Below are 19,805 nucleotides of genomic sequence, written 5' to 3'. Positions count from 1 at the left end.
GTCAGACTCGGCCATGGTTGGCTAAATCGCCGAAGTAGGCGGAAACGAGTCACCTGATTGGTTGAAGTTCGGTTTGAAACGGAGGAGAAGTCTCCAGTATCCATTTTGAATCGCGAACAAAGGGAATTCGACCGTGTATGATAAAGTTATAATAGAAAGATGCAGTGAATATGAAACGCACAGCGCCACCACGCGCCGCGTGCACGCGCACGGAGCCGATCGTTTTCTGGATTTTTTACCTATTTCGAGACATGTTTTGGCCAAAGTATTATACTGGATTGTTTCCTCTGGATGGCTAAGCTTGGGTTCTGGCCGGTTTTTGTGGATTATCTTCTTTTATGACCAGAAACGAGCGTCCAAACTGCGTCGACAGGTGAGCTGTGCACGTTTACATGACTTGTTTGTTGGATAAATGTGTTTATATTACCCGCTGTGGTAATCACATCTGAAAGTGGTTTATACCGGCGGATTCATGAGAATCTCAGCTTTCTATGTGTGTATAGTGTTTGTATAATCGTGTTTGCAGTGTCCTTCTATTTTAAAAAAAGCGTATACCGATAAAAAAAACGGCCCGCCCGCGGGCCGGCGTACTTTAACAGGTTTTAAGAAGCATAACACCTCATCTTGAGAGGCCATTAGAGGTGTAATGTTTCAGACTGTTGAAGAAATCTTTACTGGACTGATGGATTTGGACAAAGTATGTGACTAATCAACATACATGATGAGAATAAATGCACAAAGCATCATGTCACAAGATTGCAGGCCCTGAGAAATTATGTTAATTGTGTGTTGTCAAATTATAAAGATTGGCGCATAGCTGTCCTACTTTCTGTGTGTTGAGCTGTGTTTCTGTCCTTTTAATTACCTGTAAGTCACAGATATTAGCAGTTTTCTGTTAATTGGGTGTATTTATGGCTGTGTGTTGTCTGGGTCACGCCCTTATGATGAGCAGTTTCCTCCTAATGCCACATGATGGCGAGAGCGAGCAAGAAGTGTCCTAATTTACTCCTCACGACCCGTGGTGTACTCCAGCATCACTGGCTGATGAGGATGTAGTGTGTTGCGCAGTGATAGAGGAATTAGAATGTTTTAGCCTTCAAAATAAGAGCTTTTATTAACATTGGGAAACCATGGGACGCACAAGCCATCTTTAGTATGTATGAATCTATTAATTAATATTCCAGTTGAAAGGGATTGCTGAAAGAAAAAAAAATTATGGTACTGTCAGGCTCAAAAATTGATTGTGACTTGCTATAACAGAGAAAATGCAGCCAAGCTGCGCTGAACGATTACGCAAACCACCTCTCCATGTGGCCTCTGATATCTGATAGAAAGTATGAACAAACACTGATGTTAAAAACTCATTATTTGCATAAATTCTGAAAGCAAAACTAAACAGTAAGGAGGATATTGGTCCTATGGCATGCAGACAGCCAGCATTTTGCAAAATTCAGTGTAAGTCAGATTTCAAATTGATATTTAAATCAGTAAAGTAAACTTGTAGAATAAATAGTATTGCAGATTCTAAATCTTGCTAGGGAAATTTATGTAATAAATAATACAGTAGGAGTCATCAATGTTTAAATGAGTAAAGTCAATTCATATTACATTGCAGTGGGACCTAACCATGATATTAACTTGTAATATGAAAATTAGTGTAGTGCATTAGTATATCAAATAGCAGTGCAGGGTCCTAATCTTAGTATGTAAACTAGAGAAGTAAATGTATATATCAATTATTTTGTGGGGTTTAATCTTGATATTTAAATTAGCAAAGTGAATCTTTTTTATAGTATTTTGGGGTCCTGTTAAGTGAATTTGTTGTGTGAATCTCATTCCTCTGCTGGAAAGCACTTAGCTCAGTGTCTGTTATTTTAAATGTTCTATATAAATAGCACTGTGTGACTTGATTCGACACAGTATCATATAGAACAAAGCTGATTGCTATATTATTTACTGCATTTCAATAACCTGCACGCTGTGTAAAGGATTGGTAGTTTATTTCGAAAGTGCTAACCGGATGCTCTTTATGCCAGTGCAGTTCAACTGACACCGGTGCTGAGTGGCCCATTGAGCCCAGTCTGTTAATAGGAGTATCGCCACGGCGGACAGTAGCGGAAGGCTTTTGGCTCGGATATTTTTGAATTTTCTGGCTTTATAAAAACAGACACAAACTCCGGGATGCCTTCAAATGTTCAAGGTAATCAATACCACAGTAGCAGACTGCTCTGTCCTCGTTCCCGGGCATCTTCTTATGTGTGTCGCTAGCTAAAGCTTAACGTTACAATAGAGCATCAGAGGCCGACCCGGCTACCGTCCAAGCTAAGCCTGTGAAAATAAACAGCTCTCTGCTATATTAACCTATTTTTTTATTGTTGTTTTTCAGGTGGGAAAGCCTTTGGGCTGCTAAAGGAGCAGCAAAGGCAAAAACTGGAAGAAATAAACAAGGTACGCATGTTCTCTTTATGTCTCCAACGGCGCCTGACAGCAATTTGAATGTAATGAGCTCGCGCACACTTGACTTGGCATTAGCCTTGTTTTTGAACGCAACATAGAGGATTCCCGGCACTGGGATTGAGCTGTATCAGTGGAGCTGTGAATAATTAATGCCACAAATGCCATTCGCATGCATAGGCGCTGACCATAGCGATGCTGCTGATGCATTTTATCGATTCCCCCGTCTGCAGTCCTGAGGCACTTGTTGAACGGCTGCATGCCCCCACACATTTCTGTTATTGAGGGACTCGGTGTTTCCCTCTGACCTGATTTCATCGATGTGCAGCAGGGAGCATGTGAAGCCGTCACCCTGGCTGCTCTACTCCGCTCTCCGGCTGGAAACAGGTGTCTGAAAGAGCCCTTTGTTTCACATCAGGGTCTCGTTTCGTCAGATAGCCGCAGCAGTCTCCTCAGATTAACCGGACGCCTGTATAATCTCCGTTTCCCTGCTTTGCTTTGGCTGTCATCAGCTGCGGCCACGCGAGAAAGAGGTCGCTCCAAGTGCAGAACACTCGCTGCTCCAGTTATCTGGTGCTTCTTCATTTGTTCTGCAGAGGAATGGGAACAGAAGTGACCCCTGTTCCCTAAGCTCCTTGGTCTAAAAATAACAGCTGTCCTGCGGTTAAATCCAGGGTTTGTTTGTACAATGTCATCTATTTCGCTCTTGTATTAACATGGGTGCATTTGCATTATTGGATCCTGCGATGATGAAAGTTCATTTTTATGGATCTGGAGGTTATCCTTCTATCAACACATGTAGATCAAACAACCATTGTTAAAGCAAAAAGACAGATTCTACCTTCTTTAACAGGGCTGAGGCTAGTGATGATTTTCATTAGCGATTAATATGCCATTTATTTTGTCCATTTATCATAAAATGGACATCACTATTTCCTTTAGCACACGGTGAGCTTATTAAATATCTTGTTTTATCAGACCAGCTATCCAAAACCCCAAAACATTTGCTTTAGACAAGGAAAGGCATCAAAACCTCACAAGTTTTGGAAACTTTTCCTTGATTAATGATAAGTCTTATCAATAATAAGTCCCTGAATAATCATTAAAGTGGCGGACTGTTTATTTCCTTTCAAATACCTAAACTCTAATATAGTATCTTGGAGTTTTGCATTGTTTTTCACTATTTTCTGAAACTAAACAAAAGCATATAACATCAACATGTGATACTTTATTCATTTTCAGTCTTTATCGCGCGGTGAAAAACACATGATCATGAAACAACCAAGTGGTAGATTGGAAAATGAAATTGAACTTGTTCTTTTTAAGTCATAAAAGAAGACCAGTTGCATATGTTTATATGTTTGCTTAGTGTGTCTTGGTGTACTATGGACCAAACAAGGCGCTTACAAGAACGCATTTGCCACAAAGTTCTGTGCTCCGTATCACAATTTTAACAAGATTGGTCTGAGTCTGCACTATGTTTCCTGAAATTCAGCTTGGCAGTTTTTGTCAAATAGCACTGATTACATATCTTCACCAAGGTGTGAGCTAATTGGCTGACAATTTGCCACCGCATTTACAGCCTTAGATCTGAATGTTGAGCCTGATAAACAGATTTTATCCCTTGTAATACTGGCCATGCACTTGCTCAAATATACTTGCATGCTTGTCTGGTGACTGGAAGGACATTCCTGTCTGAGAGCTGCAGGAGTGATTCAGCACTGCTGAGTCAGGCATCCCTGATAAACATCCAGTTGCGGCGTTTATCTCTTTACCCTTAATTACGAGCTTGACAGACGTATAGAGGTCAACAGAGAACAACCTCACTCTTCTTGCTCTCCCTTCTTTCAGTGAGGATAGGAGGTCACTCCCACACGGCATATTGCGTCATTATATTTCATCAGAGAAGCTCCCTTCAGGCTCCTTTACACCCCTGTGAGGTGTCCCAGTTAATGAACACAATGATAAGTAAAGGCAGTCCAGGGAGAATAACATGCTAAGACTGTGAGTCATCACTCTGAAGTCTAAATTTTTGACATGATCGGATTAATAGACTTAGTGTATATGTGTGGGCTTTTGTGTATTGGATAGCACTCCTGAAATTTCTCAAGAAAGGGCTCACAACTTTCAGGTTTCAGTTTGATCAAAGCCTGTAAAAGCTGCTTTTATCTGATCACCTTGAGTTTCTTTCTCCTTCTCAGGAATACATGGAAGACCAGAAATACAGGGATGAAGATGACCTGCCTGAAAAATTGGAAGGTTTCAAAAGTGAGTCAATCCAGTTTTGTGCTCAGTTGTGTTAGTATCTTCCTTTGTGTGGCTGTCTTTTTGAGTGCGTGTTCATTTTTCCTGGCTTTTGTCTTACCCTGGCAGGCTGCACACGCACATCGGCCCTGAGTTTTCAGCGTTTTGTTTTTCTCTGTGGGAAAGACAGACTGCTGTGATTTCAAAAAGATTTGCAAGGCCAAGTCCTCAGTGGCCTGTGAGGAATGTGCTGGGGCGTTCCTCTGCTTGTTGTTACAATATTCAGAACTTTGCTGGGTATAACTCATAGCTCCCAGGAACAGAATTATAAATAAATATTGCTACAAGCTAATTAGAGGAACAGAAAGTGAATGATGTACGATAAAACTCCTCCCTATTCTTCAGATGTTACACATACAATGCATTTGATACATGTAAAGTATCTTTTTTTTAATATATCTGGCGTATTCTGAACAGAATAACATATGGCTGTTTGTTCTAATAAGAGTCTTGAAATGAGAAAAATATATTAGAGTGTCCTACTTACATTGTTAGATTGCTGGAGGAAATGGAGCAGCAGTATATAAACAGAAAGAGGATCCAACACTCAGGTCCTGGGAGGTTTGCTGTTTTTTCTGTCGTTTCCATACTGTCCCAGTGACCCAGAGGTCAGCATCTCCTGACATGGCTTTTAACTGTCAGTCAAATCACAGTAATGCCAATATAGTCATACAGGAAGTCCTTTTATTAATCATTATTAGATAACTGGGTAATCTTATATTTTATACTGTCTTATTAGTTGTTAGTTTGTCACTACGATGCTCATGAAGTACAACTTTATAGATTTTAATGGTCATGGGGTGGTCTTATGGGATAATAATTACTTAAAGCTTCCATTAGCAAAAGAAACGATCACACGTTTGTAGAAGGTAAGATTAGATTATTTATGTTGCTTTCACACAGCAACAAGAGCAACAGGAAAACCTCCCCTCATCCTGCTGCTGATCTTTCAGTTGAATATTCTAAATTAGCATTCTCTGAATAGCCACAATATTAAGACCGCCTGTCCGATATTGTGTAGGTTCTCCAATTTTTGCTGCAAGAACAGCTTTAACCTGAAGGATCACTGACAGAGGACCACCAGGGGTCTCCTGTTGTCTGTCATCAGTAAATTGCCGGTGGGTTTTTGGTTCCTGTCGGTTGCGAGATGTTGGCTTCTGTAGATGAGGCTTGTTTAAGTGCACACTGGGGTTATTTTATCAGATCGGGATTTAGGGAGTTTTGAGAACCTGGAACTCTTTGTCATGTTCCTTAAGCCGTTCCTGAGCATTGTTTGAGATGTGACAGGGAGGTGATCAGGGAGTACCATTAGACATTACTTGCTTAGGTGGGTGGTTTCCCAGCAAAGGATTGCTTTATAGAAAGATCATCAATGTTGATCACGTCACCCAGCAGTGGTTTTGATTGTGTGGTTTATCTGCCTATTTGAAGTGGTTTGTTAACAAGTGAAACAAGGTCCAAATCACACTGTATTGCACCTCTTTTTTAAATCGGGTGACTTAAATCTTTCTGTGTTAGCACAAGTTTTGTTGTAAATTAAATACCATGGTGCCAACATTTTGTTAACACTTTGTAGTTCTCTCATTTTGCTGCTTGTAGGTACATCTTCAGTCATAATAACCCTCCCAGCAAGCCCTTTATGGGACATTGTGAGGCTCGTTCTGCTAAGATTTTTTTGGAATTGTAACAAGCAGGAAAAATGTTGTCACACTGTTAGGGCTTAACAGTTTCTCAAAAATGTTCAAATGAAAGTTGTAGGAGCCACATTTTTTTTTTATCAAGGTGAAATCAGTCACAACATATTAGTATTAAAAGATGTGTAATGATGCTACAGAGATGCCCCAGCTCATAAATCATCTTCTCCAATGGGGAAGGTTTTGGTGCAGACTGCCCCAAAATCATGTCATCATTTTGTATGGTTTCAGTGGAAAAATAATGCACAAATATCCCAATATAATTGTTTGTTTTTGCATCCTTCAGCCCTACACATTGTTTTTTTTTATCCTTTCTCTTCTGTTTAAGAGAAGATCATGCTCTCACTTTTTTTTAACCCTTGTTAGTTCATATTTTTGCAAATTGACATCAGTAAAATTATGCTGAATTAGCCTTGAGAAGTTACTGTTTGCAATGTGTCCTCAAGTTGCAAGGAAGGAGTGAAAGAGTGAAAAGAGCACTATAGTCTGCTGTTCTAAAACATGTACGTGTGGAAAGTTTACTTCTTGACAATGTTGATGTCATTGTGTAATGGCTGAAAAAGTGAGATAACTTCAGTAAAATTTGTTCTGTCATAACAGTTTAGAAACATTTGCAGACAGTATGTTTACTATACCTGTGGTTTAAGTGTTTCATAACTCAGTAATAACTGCAGTAGTCTCAAATAGATCAATACGACGGAGAACGGAAATCAAGTTGTTTATGGAAGCCTGTATTCCAGCTCAGACCTGCCTTGAGGGTCAGTACCTTATATAGCGATGGGAACATTCTTGGGTTATCTATCTGTTGGCCAAAGTGGCAGAGGAAGTCTCTGGAGCTATCCACTTCAGCTATTTTATCTGTTTTCTTGAAATGGAAAACCCCTCCAGATGATAGCTGCCTGAGTGTTTGGTGGATAAGCACATGAACAGATTCAATTAAATACATATCCAAATTACATCGCACACCTCTCTATGAATGGGAGAGAGAAGTAGACAATAATCATAAACTCTGTGCTCAGAGTTTAATGGCACTGTCATTTTGTCTGTTGCTGAAGGAATCTGGGTCAGGAGGAAACACTGAAGACTTGAGTTTTGTTTAGTTGAGCCATTTTCTGTGACTGCAGATGATCAACAGGCTGCACTACGACCAGTGGCGCACTCAAAAACTGCTTTGTGTGTGTGTCTGTGTGAGTGTATGTGTGTGTGTTTGGAGGCCCACTCCTCAGAGTTTACGAACAGGGTTACCATTGTCCTGTCCCACTCCCCATGGGTTCACACAGTTAACACAGTCCCCTCTCTCTCTCCCTCCCAATACACACACAAAGCTTCCATTGTGGGACAGAAATAGCAAGTGTAATCCGACTAAAGTGGTCTTCTAGAGAAAAGAGAATGGAGGAAATTTGGGAAAAAGCGGGAAAATATCTGCATTTGTTGTTGCACAGAAGCAGCCACCTTAGTTAAATTCTACCAGTGTGCTTTCATAAACCAATGCAAATGCAATGGTTACTGTTTACTTTTACTACTAGTATTAGTTTGGACTATTCTCACTGTTACAGATTGAGGCTGAACAATTGATTTCACATTGAAACAATACAATTAGCAACTTGCAAGGACTGTAATTTATGATATATCTGATGCAATGTGTCCTACCAGGGGTTTAAACGTTGTCAATTGTTTTACAGATTCATGTTGTCATTCTTGTGTGACAGTCACACTTTTGATGGTTTTAATGTGCTCCATCACATATTTTCAAATCCATTACACTCTTAAAACTGACTGAAGCTTGACTTTAAAAAGTTATATCCTAAATTAAATCACAATATTTGTCAGAAAAATTGCAGATAAGTATTGTCCCGATATTGTTTTGTCTGAGAACGAAGTGTTTCTAAGAGAAAAATAACATTAAAAATAGACTTGACAGTCAGTAGTTCAACATGTCAAGCCAACTTATTGATTTCAGATCATTTCAACTTGCCACTCAGCACTAATTGATATTCCAGGTAGCTAACAGGTATGCTGCTTCAGGAATAGTTCTGCATGTTTTTACTTTCTAACCAAGAGTTACAAAAGAATCAAGCTGTCAGAATTCTCTTATTAACCGATTAGCTAATTTGGTATTGGAAATTATTTCAAAATGCTGTCATTATCTTTTTTCTGGCTTCTGATATCTGAGGATTTGATCTTTTTCTTTGTCACATATCTCAGTAAACTGAATATCTTTTCTGCATTTATAGTAGAAAATGACTGAAAGCATGATTGTAATATTACTGTCAAATTTGTCTAACAGTTTCTTTAACCAGATGAAAGATGGCTATTTCCAGCTACTGTCTTTATGCCATGCTCAGATAACAGATTTCTGGCTCCAACTTTGCTTTGTAGATAGCTAAGAGTGCTATTGACCTTTTTCTTTTTCATGAAGTTGAAGAAAAATGGGTTTTATCTAACAGTTTCTTAATGTTAAATGACTCCTTATATGTATGTTGCTCTGTGCTTAAAGAAAAAACATTTTGTGTCACAGAAAACAAGCTACAAGACAAATGGTGAATAGTACTTTTACAACCATTTTTACTGTAAACTAAGTAGTTACATAGTTCAGAGAAGAGCGTTCAGCACTTTAAAATGTCTTCAGCATTTAATATTGTTTGTATCTGTTGAGAATTTGTATGAGAGTGGGAAGTGTTTGGCAACCGTCTGCAGTTTCTCTGCAAGTTGCCAGGCTAATAGGATCACATTTAATTCAAGTGCATTACTATGAGGGATACCTCTGTATCTGGGCTTTGCAATTTTCAGTCAAAACATCTTTGTTCTCCTTCCTGATTGCTGTGTTTGAACCTAAAGTGCTCTTTAAACTTCCTGACCCTCTCACTATTAATGTGCCTCACATGTCAGCTCCACTCAGCTTCTCTTTGCCTGCTTCTCCCAAGACAGACACACTAAACGCACACACAAAAACCCAGCAGTCATTATCAGCTGTTTGTGTCTATCCTTTTGCCAGGTCAGCTGTCAGCAGAGTAAGATGTTGAGATCACTAGACAGAGTGTGGTAACTGTCTTGCTGACATGTGCCTGGCTATCAGTATTTAAAATGTTGAACAAGCGAATGTGGTGTGTGTGAGGTGAGAGTGAATCACAACTGTTAGTAAAACTGTCCTGTGTGTGCATTTGTTTTGCAGATAAATACGCAGAGTTTGACCTGAACGACCAAGGCGAGATTGGTGAGTAATAAGTAGCACTAAAACACCAGCTGCACCCAAGTTAACAACTGTTAGCTGACCTATGCACAGTGTCAACAAGAAGGAACAGTAATTAATACTGTGTGTGTGTTGTCTGGCTGCTGTGAGGACAGGGCTCCAACTGGCTCATGTGTCATGGTTGTGTCCTGTATGTAAAGTGAGACCATAACCCACAGTAGTAGATTGAAAGGACTTGAGTTTTTGAGCAGATGTGAGGCAAACTGCAATGTCAGACAGTAGAAGTGGGGTGTGTCTGCGAGTCTGGAAAGAAACTGTTCAATTTCCTGTAGAGCAGGTTGTGAGGGTTTTTACAGTCACTTCGGCAGAATATTTCTAAAGGTGCTTGTTCGATCCCTCGGGTAGGTCTGTAATGTTTTAACAATTAATTAATGGATTTCCATGAAACTGGGCATAAACATGGCCAGAATATGAACTTTAATTACTTTTCTGGCAAGCTCTTGAATCAGGTCACAATTTTGAGTTTTCCAATAGCTTGTTTTATAGCCTATTACTTTCAGAATGAAAAAGTTTATGTCAACCTCAACTTTGCTCTGTACTGGGTGGTAATTAGAAAGTGCTAGCATGCTAACACACTTATTCACATTCAAACAAGGTAAATGCATACAGGTCAACTCCTTCAGATACCCAAGACGATGCACACTACAGTCAGACATCAAGGTGGCAGCAGCCAGTGCACATGATGCAAAAGAGCGTCTGAAATCATAAATGTATCAAAGAGAGAATCGGCTACAGATGACAATGTTTGTACATCCCACATCCACCCACTACACCAAATGTGGTTAAGGCTAAGGTTATGCTTTGCAGTTTCATAGCACAATCTGCTAATGGCTGTAGAAGGCCTGACTAAACTTACACCGCGCATATGTGTATGTTGGTTTAGAATTTAGATGATTTTATATATAGTGAATTGATGTATATATCAGATTTAAAATAATGGAAAATCTTTGTAATTTACAGACATTTCATAGAAACTCACATTTCTGTAAACATTTTACCAGACAAAGATCAGTGCAAATAAACAAGTCAGTAACATCCCTTTACATTTCATTTTGTTAGCTACACTGGTGTACGAATACAGTGCACATTTCTGAATATTTTTTGCAGTGATAGATAGGTATTGTGGTTTTCATACAGTAGCAAACCAATACATAACTAGAAAAGCACTCTGAGAGCGCATACCTCTGCCAGGCCATCTGTCTGTCTGTCTCTCTGTCTCTCTCTCTCTCAATTGTACAGAGTCCTTCAAAAAAATCCTGGATCCAAACGGTGATCCGGATCACCTCCAAAATCTAATCGATTGTTACTTTTGCTCTTCCAGACATCCTGTAAAATTTTGGTGAAAATCCGTCCATTACTTTTTGAGTTATGCTGTTAACAGACAAACAGACAAATGGACAAACTCCGGTGATTACATAACCTCCTGGCGGAGGTAAAAATGATTCATATTCTCCCACCTGCATGAATCTGATCACTAACTGCACCTTGTCTCAGATCTGATGGGTCTGAAGCGGATGATGGAGAAGCTGGGGGTGCCCAAGACCCACTTGGAGTTGAAAAAAATGATTGTCGAAGTCACAGGCGGCAGCAGCAGCAACACCATCAACTACAGGGACTTTGTCAAGATGATGCTGGGAAAGCGCTCGGCTGTGCTGAAACTGTAAGTAAAATCTTGTGTCTTTGCGTTGTAGAAGAATTTAAATTTTGTTTTTATGGATACACAGATTGTCTGCAAACCATCTGCTTCTTTATTGTGTGTGTTATGTGTCTGAGAGGGAAGATGTGTATTGTGTGCTGTCAGCCAATTGTTTTGTTCTTCAGCAGGGGGTTCAGGGATGATTAGCAATGATGTCACTACCCACATGCTGCATTAGTTGTTACTCGCCATGGCAACCAAACCCTTCTCTATAGCCTATCCATAGTCAACTCATCCTTATCTTTAGCTGTGCTCATGCGCTTAGGTAACAGATTATAGGCTGATTAACCACTGACCATCACGGAGAGCTGTCAAAAATGCCCAAACTTATCAGATTTTTTGAGAAAATTGGTCTTTTACAATAGAAATCATGCATTTTAAATGTAGAATTGTAATTTTTGAGTGTTCCCTGATGAGTAAAGTGTGATATTGACGTCTGTTTTGAAATGGTGTGGCCACGGTAAGCCTTCTAAAAGCCTTTTAATGCAGTCTTTCACTGGGTCAGCCTGCGGGAGCCAGGACCAGTGTGGGTGCTGCATGTCGGCTTCACTGGACTAAGCTGGCTGGACCCTTTAGTAGACAAATCTCATAATCCCAAAAACACCCAGCAGAGAAAATGCATAACTTTAACTCCTTTGCCCTCAACCATTTTTCAAAAGCATATTCCTCAGGCTGCTATTTATAAACGTCTCATTCTCGCCTGCTTTTCCTGTCCAGTTAGTAAGATAATCTCTGTAGTCCAGGAAAAGCTAATGCTGGTGTTGTTTTCACCCAGAGAATGGCACTTCAGTGTTTGTTTTGTTTTGGACAAGGCTTAAACAGAACTCAGTAAGGTTCATTTTACTCCACAAATGTTTGAATCATTATTTTGAGTAGTGAAGTTTTTTATGGCAGTAAACTTCTATTGGATGCTACAACACTTTAGGATGTATGTGATATGGACTTACCTGTGTATTATTTTCTTTGATGGAAAAAGAATTGGTAGTTACATTCTGTGCATTTATCAAATAGTATACAAAGAGTTTCTATGCGGTTCTTTGTAATGTATGTTTTTATTCTCAACTCCAACCGGCAGCCTGCTGGTCCTGCTGATAACAGCAAAGGTCTACAACAACTCTCTTGTGTGCTGATGTTTTTGTCTTTAGTAAGAGGGAGAAATGGAGGGTACAAAACTGCTTTAGAAAAGCATTCATTCAAAGCATTTGGCAGGACAACAATTGATTTCGTAGCAGTTAGAGGAAAATGATTGAGGTCAGGCTCCACAATTGGGCTCAGTCGGCATTAGACGAACACAAAGTACAGAAGGATACAGCCATTGTAGTTTGTTTCCCTAAGATGTTTGAATGGCAGATGAGTCTTATAGTATTTGGTTAACTGGTAGCAACAGCAGAGATTGTTATTTTGCAGTTTGTTGTTCTTAGGCTTTTCATAAATCATTTTTTTTTGTTAGTCAGCCAAACTTGAGCATGTGCTGAATTAAATGATCACAGGAGTACTACATACTGATATCGCATCGTTCTGTGTATTAGTGTGTCCATGCATTTTGTATATGTCAATATAATTACACTACGGTCGGCCAGTCAGTTTGTCTAGCTGAGCTCTGTTGTTTCATCAGATTAGTCAGACACAGTAATGTGTTATAGTCCTACCATCATCTTCATTCTGAATTGAATCACTGTCACAGAAACTTTATTCACATCCACAGTCGTTCACTTATTTACACAAACAGCATTTATAGTATTGATCACTGAATCAGCAGTCGCTGTTGGTGAATAGTGATTTGACTGTCTCCTTTTAGCATTGGGGCAGACCAGGTTGTCACAAAGTGTGATGAAAAACAAGAGTGATTATCAGAGATATTTGAATCTCTAAGTGCCGGTTTCGTTGTTGGGATCATTGCTCCTTATGGGCTTAGTGGAGCTTTGCAGAGTTTTCCAAAAAAGGAAATTTAAGACAGGCATTCGCTCTGAATAGCTCCTGTCAGATCACTCACTCTGCAGTGTACAGTCTAAACCGCCATTCCTCTGAGTCCTTGTGTGGTTTCTTTTCATTCCTTTCATTTATTGCACAACTGCTTCATTCCTTGACTGTAACTGTGGTGCTCTGTACCCTACAGTTTATACTTTAATTTTCACCACAATCACTTTCTTCATCTACCTTCTATCATCCTACTTTACATTTAAATTGACATTTTGTTGTCTTTATGCCTCTCTCCAGGGTGCTGAAAACATAAAGCCAAAGCTCAATGTCTATTTGTAACTGTTTAAGTTAATTTCAGTTGACACGATTAGTGGAATAATTGATTTTTAAAACGGAAAATGTCTTTTTGGAGAAAAAATTACCTTGTTCTGCTTTCTAATTTGAAGAAAGTTGCTGCTTTTCTTTGTACCGTCATAGGAATTTAATCCTTCTGTGGGATTAGGGCTGGCTTCGTCATACAAAAGAAGCTATTTGAGGACGCGAGTCCATTTTTCTTTTCTGAAATTTCACGCATCCAGCATTTACTTTCTGGTAACAGAGAAAATCATTGCTACATGAACTGATTGTGATCAGTGTTTTGGTCAAACACGCCCAAAAACCAATGTAAAGCCGGTAATTTGCTGCATTTATACTTTATTGTCGGACATCAGTATGAAATAGCCAATGCCAAATCTGGCTATGTTTATATTTTGCACTAAATGCTGGCTGGGACATGCACATGTATATAGCCTTTCATATTTGATTGCTTGGCATGTAGTAGTCACACCAATGTCATCCTGTGCTACTGCTACAAATACTACATTTCACCAAAGCACTTGTGAAATTTGCCTTAGTATTAAGCCAGAATCACCTTAACAACCCACGAACACACAAGCAGCTCCAGCAAATCACCCACAACTCTCCACCTGCTACATAACAACCTCATTATGCCCCAGCAATTACCTAGCAACTCTAACTACACAGCGACCAGCAAGCAAGTCCTCAGTGAAAACCTCTCATTTTCTTGCAAAACAGACATGTGCAGTCGTTTTTTGATTTGTTCTTCTTTTTAAATATCAGAAAACACTCTGACTTTTGAGTGACCTCTTATAGGTTACTAATTCATCTATCATTTCACATAGGCCTTTGTGCATTCATATGTGCATATCAAGCAAAATACCTTGAATATTGCCATTTTATTTAATTGATCTTATACTTCTCTGTCCACAGGGTTCTTATTTTTGAAGACAAAGCCAATGGCTCCCCCTGCAAGCCAGAAGGACCTCCTCCAAAGCGGGACATCGCTAGCCTGCCTTAAGTGTAGATGTCAGCCTCCAGACTGCTAGTAGAGCAGAGGGACCATCAGTGGTTGCGTGGAATAACGTGGAGTGTCGTAATAATGTGGGACCCGTGATCGAGGATGTTATTTTGTGAATATGTACGATGTGTGCAAGGTTTCTGTTATTTGGAAGACTGAGCCCAACACTCACTAAATGATGTTTGACTGTGAATATTATTATTCATCATTTTATTTCCTTAATTAAGATGTAGCAGTGGTAGATGTACACGTAATCCCCTCGATAAATTCAAATTTTGTAGTAGGTATTTCGTGGTTATATTTTAAGGGAAGACTCCAAACTCTCCACTAAGTTGCTTTTCCTTCTGTGTTTGTTTCCGTTTTTGAGACGCATTCAGTTCAACAGCGTAAGAGTAGGACTTTTTTGGAGAAGCACAAGGAAAAGAAGCAGTTTTTTCCGACACATTTTTGCACTGTCCTCAGCATGGATTCCTGCCAGGCTTATCTTAGTCAACGTCTCGCTTTAGATCAGGTGCCAGAGATTACAGGGCCAGCTCATTTCCTCTGGGACATCAGCCCCTTGAAGCTGAAACGCTGATCTGGAATCAGTAAGCTAAGTTATCAGGAGCCACCTCATGATGTGATAACTTTATCTGGAGATGAGTGTACTGCTTTGCGTTTTGAATATCCACTCACACGTAGTTAAGAGAAGTGTAAGAGATCATCTTGACCGCGGGACTTTCAGTGTCAGTACGTGGCTTGAAGCACAGCGCATTTGGGTCGGTTTCAGATCTGTGAGGTTACGCATCTGTTCATTTTGGAAGGAGTGTGATTTACAGGCACACAAGCAGAACAAATGTACATATTTTACTCCACACAGTACAATCATATTCTTTCCAAGTGCCTCAACGTACAGATACTGTAGACGCTGTAGAGTTAAACACGCAGTTTGGAGAAGAGAGTGCACAAAAGTGTTAAGCAGTGTAAGCAGTCCTCTCAGCTTATTAACTCCAGAAAACCATGAAATAACATTTGTTGGTATTTAAGATGGTTTTAATGATGTTTGTTGAATTGCATTGATTACTTTTTGTTATTGGTTTCCACAGAATCCCGAGTGAGTGAAATTCACGAGTAGTATTTTTTAAAATGTGTCGTGTGTTTTATCCCCTTTTTCTAACCATTGTTTTATACGTCACTGCAAGCATTTAATCTGTTTGTTGGGTGATTTATGTTGGATTTATCTTTCTCCCACATATTGTTTCATCAACCAGCCATTCATGTTTCTTTCACTGTCAGTAATTTGTGCCTCTTTTTCTCCTGTGTAAATTTTCCTATAACTCACTATTTAATGTCAAATTGGTACTTCTACACCTAACATGTTTTATTCAGTCATGTTACTTTGTTTTCAGTCTTGTAGGAATCTTGCGTATTTTAGTGTTAAGATGCACATTGTTTGCAGACACCAAAGGAATTAAAATTCTTCTCACACTGGCCTGCTATGTTTTGAATTGTTCAGAGGTAGAAGAGATCCTGCATGAACAAGTGGCATTTTGAGTTTGGGTGAAAAATGACAGGTTTAACAATGTGAATATGATGTTTGGTGCAGTAATATTTACTGTATGTGTTCCTTTAGACATTATAATGCAAGCTGACCCACCCTCACTTTACAAAGAGCTCCACAGTCATAAAGATTAGCTTGGGAAGTTTACAATTGAGAGTCCTCGTGTTGTAAAAGATCACGTTGCGACACGTCTTTGGCTGTCTGTGCAGATAAATGTTTAGGTGAAACTAATGCATTATCACTTTTGCAACTCGATGTCTGCATTTCATTTCATCTTCCATTCCGTTTCTGTATGAAGATATAAAAACAAACTGTGTGAATCTTTGACTGTCGTTGCTAGTTGAGTCACTGTTTCAGAGTAAAAATGCTTTCATTCCATATTTTTATGTACTTGCGTGCAAACGTACACTTGAGCAATAAAATGTTTTCATGAGAAAGTAAACGGCTGTGGGTGCAAACTGTCCCTTAAATGGCTTTGAATGTGTGTCTCATTCTGTGTGGTGTGTAGGGGCTGTTCACATTGTTGCTTGGGTGTGGAGGATAATAAGCAATGCTTTAACAAGCGCGATAACAGGCGGGCCCGGGATTATAATAAGCACCTCTGTAATTAAAAAGATAACCACTGTTGCATGTAATAAACTGCTTGGAGCTTATGTAGGCACAATGGAGGACGAAGAGTTGGACAGTGCCGGGATTCTCATGTAGGAGAAAAAACATCCTGGTAATGGCAGTGACACTGACCGTGGGGCTGCTGTTTGGTTCAACTATTAGCAGCAGATTTATTTTGCGACTTTTGCTGCATTTCTTGTTTTCAGGCCTCAGTTATAAAGCATGTCAGTCTCACTCTCTTCTCTGCGCATTGTTCCATACTTCACTGTCTCACACCAACCATTTATTTCTGTATATGGCATCAGTCACTTTGCTTCTGCTATGTGCTCAAAAGATTTAGCAAACACACACCGCCTTACAGTCGTAGATTCATTTTTGTTTGTGTGATTTGTCTTGCCTGTTATGACTGGAGCGGTTATCCTTCACGGTGATGAAAACTTAATGGCTCGCTGTCATGGAAATACGTGTAATCCTGCAGTGCATGTCCCCAGCAGTATCTCCTCTCCTGCACCGACATTGCCATCTGCTGGATGCTCAAAGCACAAATGCAATATTTGGCTAACAATAAAGCGGAGGTAAAGCTGCCTTAAATTGATTTATAAGAAATTAAGGTTTCTGCATTTGTAATCTGAGCAATTGTAAATTCAAAAATCAGGATTTCTTTCTACAGCAACTAAATTCCCCCAAAAATGATGTTTTGTTTTGCTTTATTAAGACCATCAGCAGAGAAGTATAAGTAAGGTCCATTTTCCACGCATTTTGAGACAGATTAAATGTGTTTCATCTGTCTCAAAATGCTAACAGCTGGTGGTATAACAGAATACTGAACAAAAATATAAATACTGCATGTAATGTTTTTATTAAATTCTCTCCATTATTTTTCAAGTATTAGTTATTCCCACACATGGGATCTGTATAACAGACTGGAAGTAATGGAACAACCAAGTATGCACTATATTGGAAATGGCAATGGACAGATTGAGAGTGAGGCCACAGAAGAGAAATCACAAGCGAGGGATGAGTCACACATCTGTGACGCATGCAGGTAATGACGTCGGTGCTGCTTGTGGGATCCGCTCTTTCCTAAAGGAATCGCACAAGTTGGCAGACATTCTTAAGGACAGGATCACATCAGACACATCCATCCAGGCTGATTGTTGTATCATGCCGTCCGAAATGAGTTCTTAGATGACAAATGGGGGCAGTGTGAACATTCAAGTGCCTGGTTTTGACCCTAACTGCCATGCTAGCTGCCAACAGCTCAGTCTCATCTTTCTTTTGTCACGTGTGGCATTGTGTCATTTGAATAAAGTTGCATTTTAAGGTGGACTTTTACCGTCACAGGTCAAAAGAGTGTCCATGTACGGGTCACATTGTCTGATCATCGTCCTTTAAAGCCACACTTGACCAAGGTGTGGATTATCTCAGTGGTTCAGACTTTGTGACACATTGCGCAGCTAAAGTGAATGTTTTTCTAACCAGAACTATAGACATTAGATTTTTAATTTATTCTCTAAGTCAGAAAATAAAACCATTTGTATGTTAAGTTAGTGTATTTGTTTAAGACAGATGATAATCAAATTAACATGTAAGAGCTTTGGTGTCAACTAAACAATACAATTGTTAAAGAGTTACTCTCATTAGGTTTCCACAATTATCTAAATATGACATGCTCAAATTTCAGACTACCTGTCAAAACACAGTTCTTCTCTTCTCATTTCAAGCAGCTCAATTTGACATTCGCAACTAAAAATAAAAGAAAATCACGTTCGACAAACCACACCTGCGAGGCTGACATGTGACCACAAGATGTCGCTGCTGAGAAGAATTAGAATTTTCACATCCATCTCTGTATGATGAGAGATGGCAGTTATTATATGGAGCCAGACAACCAATAATCTAGGACTGAAATGATGATTTGATTACCCAGCTGACAAAAGATCAAAAAGGAAGCAAATCTGATCATAAATGAATCACATAAATCATATTGTCTGTGCTACCAACTCACAAAATATACATGTCTAATAATTTTTTTCATCTAAAATTCAACAATGTGGATTTTTTAAGGTATGTTGTCCAGAATAAAAGAGAGTATTTTAATATTTTCATTAAGATTCAGAGAGTAAAAAAGCCAATTATTTTTCAATATTTTATACTCTACAAAATGAATAAGTCATGAAAATAACAGTACTAATACTAAAACACTGATTGTAGCCTCACTGTATTTCTAAGATAGATTAATTAGATTTTTTATTTAGGATTCCTGTATGTAATTTGTTAAAATGCAGACAATCTTGAAACTATCTGACACACAGGACAACACAGGATTGCTCGACAAAAAAACACAGCAAGAAGGGAGACCTGTCATAGATCAGAAATTTACCATTAATCAAATTAAGTGTATCCAGATAATATGTTGCAAACCTGGAGATTTTGGGGCCCCTGGACAGTTGCCCACTTCTCCTGGGTGGTCCAGCCTTGTCCTCAAATGTCCAAGTGATAAACAGAAGCACGAACAGAGCCCAGCATAATTTACTCTGTGTACTGTATGTGCACTGAACTCCAGCATTTCTGGAGCTCCACAACATTGAAACTGTATAAAACTTTTCTTGCATCTTTTCAGCCTCTGAGCGCATACAGAGCACTGCATTCACAATACTGCAAGTGTCACTGACAAGGACTTTTGGTACCAACTGTTAATTCTTACCAGACTCCTCAAGGGAGTCATGGAAACTGTTCACCAGCCATTCTCTCTTTAATAATCAGTCAACGACTGAGTGAAACCTGTATTTGTTCAGCCTGTACTTTGGGTTATGCTTTGTGTTTGCAAAAACTAAGAATAAAAATCTTTAAAGTTACTTAATATGTTGCTCCTAATATTCTTCTTTGTGATGATGTGCGACCTCCAGAGTCTTTAGCTGGATTTAACACAATGTATTCACAGATTTGGTCATGCATCACCGTCAATGAGCAGTTCTTCT

The 19,805-nt window shown here is 39.2% G+C and overlaps 1 protein-coding gene across 1 annotated transcript; it reads left to right on the top strand.

The window, feature by feature from the left end:
* The first annotated feature begins 2,043 nt into the window (after nt 1–2,043).
* Nucleotides 2,044–16,657, top strand: aif1l (allograft inflammatory factor 1-like). The gene is made up of 6 exons (XM_022198240.2): nt 2,044–2,200; nt 2,387–2,448; nt 4,656–4,722; nt 9,625–9,666; nt 11,197–11,362; nt 14,588–16,657. Exons 1-6 carry the CDS (start codon nt 2,182–2,184, stop codon nt 14,673–14,675), a joined length of 444 nt encoding a protein of 147 aa, XP_022053932.1. The 5' UTR covers nt 2,044–2,181; the 3' UTR covers nt 14,676–16,657.
* Nucleotides 16,658–19,805: the final 3,148 nt, after the last annotated feature.

The sequence above is a fragment of the Acanthochromis polyacanthus genome, chromosome 18 (assembly GCF_021347895.1).
Source record: "Acanthochromis polyacanthus isolate Apoly-LR-REF ecotype Palm Island chromosome 18, KAUST_Apoly_ChrSc, whole genome shotgun sequence".
Taxonomy (NCBI): domain Eukaryota; kingdom Metazoa; phylum Chordata; class Actinopteri; family Pomacentridae; genus Acanthochromis; species Acanthochromis polyacanthus.
This window is presented reverse-complemented; position numbering and strand designations above follow the sequence as displayed.

Coding starts and splice junctions, on each gene's coding strand:
- aif1l (XM_022198240.2), top strand. Junction 2,449..4,655: donor AACTGGAAGAAATAAACAAG/GTACGCATGTTC, acceptor TCTCCTTCTCAG/GAATACATGGAAGACCAGAA. Junction 9,667..11,196: donor GAACGACCAAGGCGAGATTG/GTGAGTAATAAG, acceptor ACCTTGTCTCAG/ATCTGATGGGTCTGAAGCGG.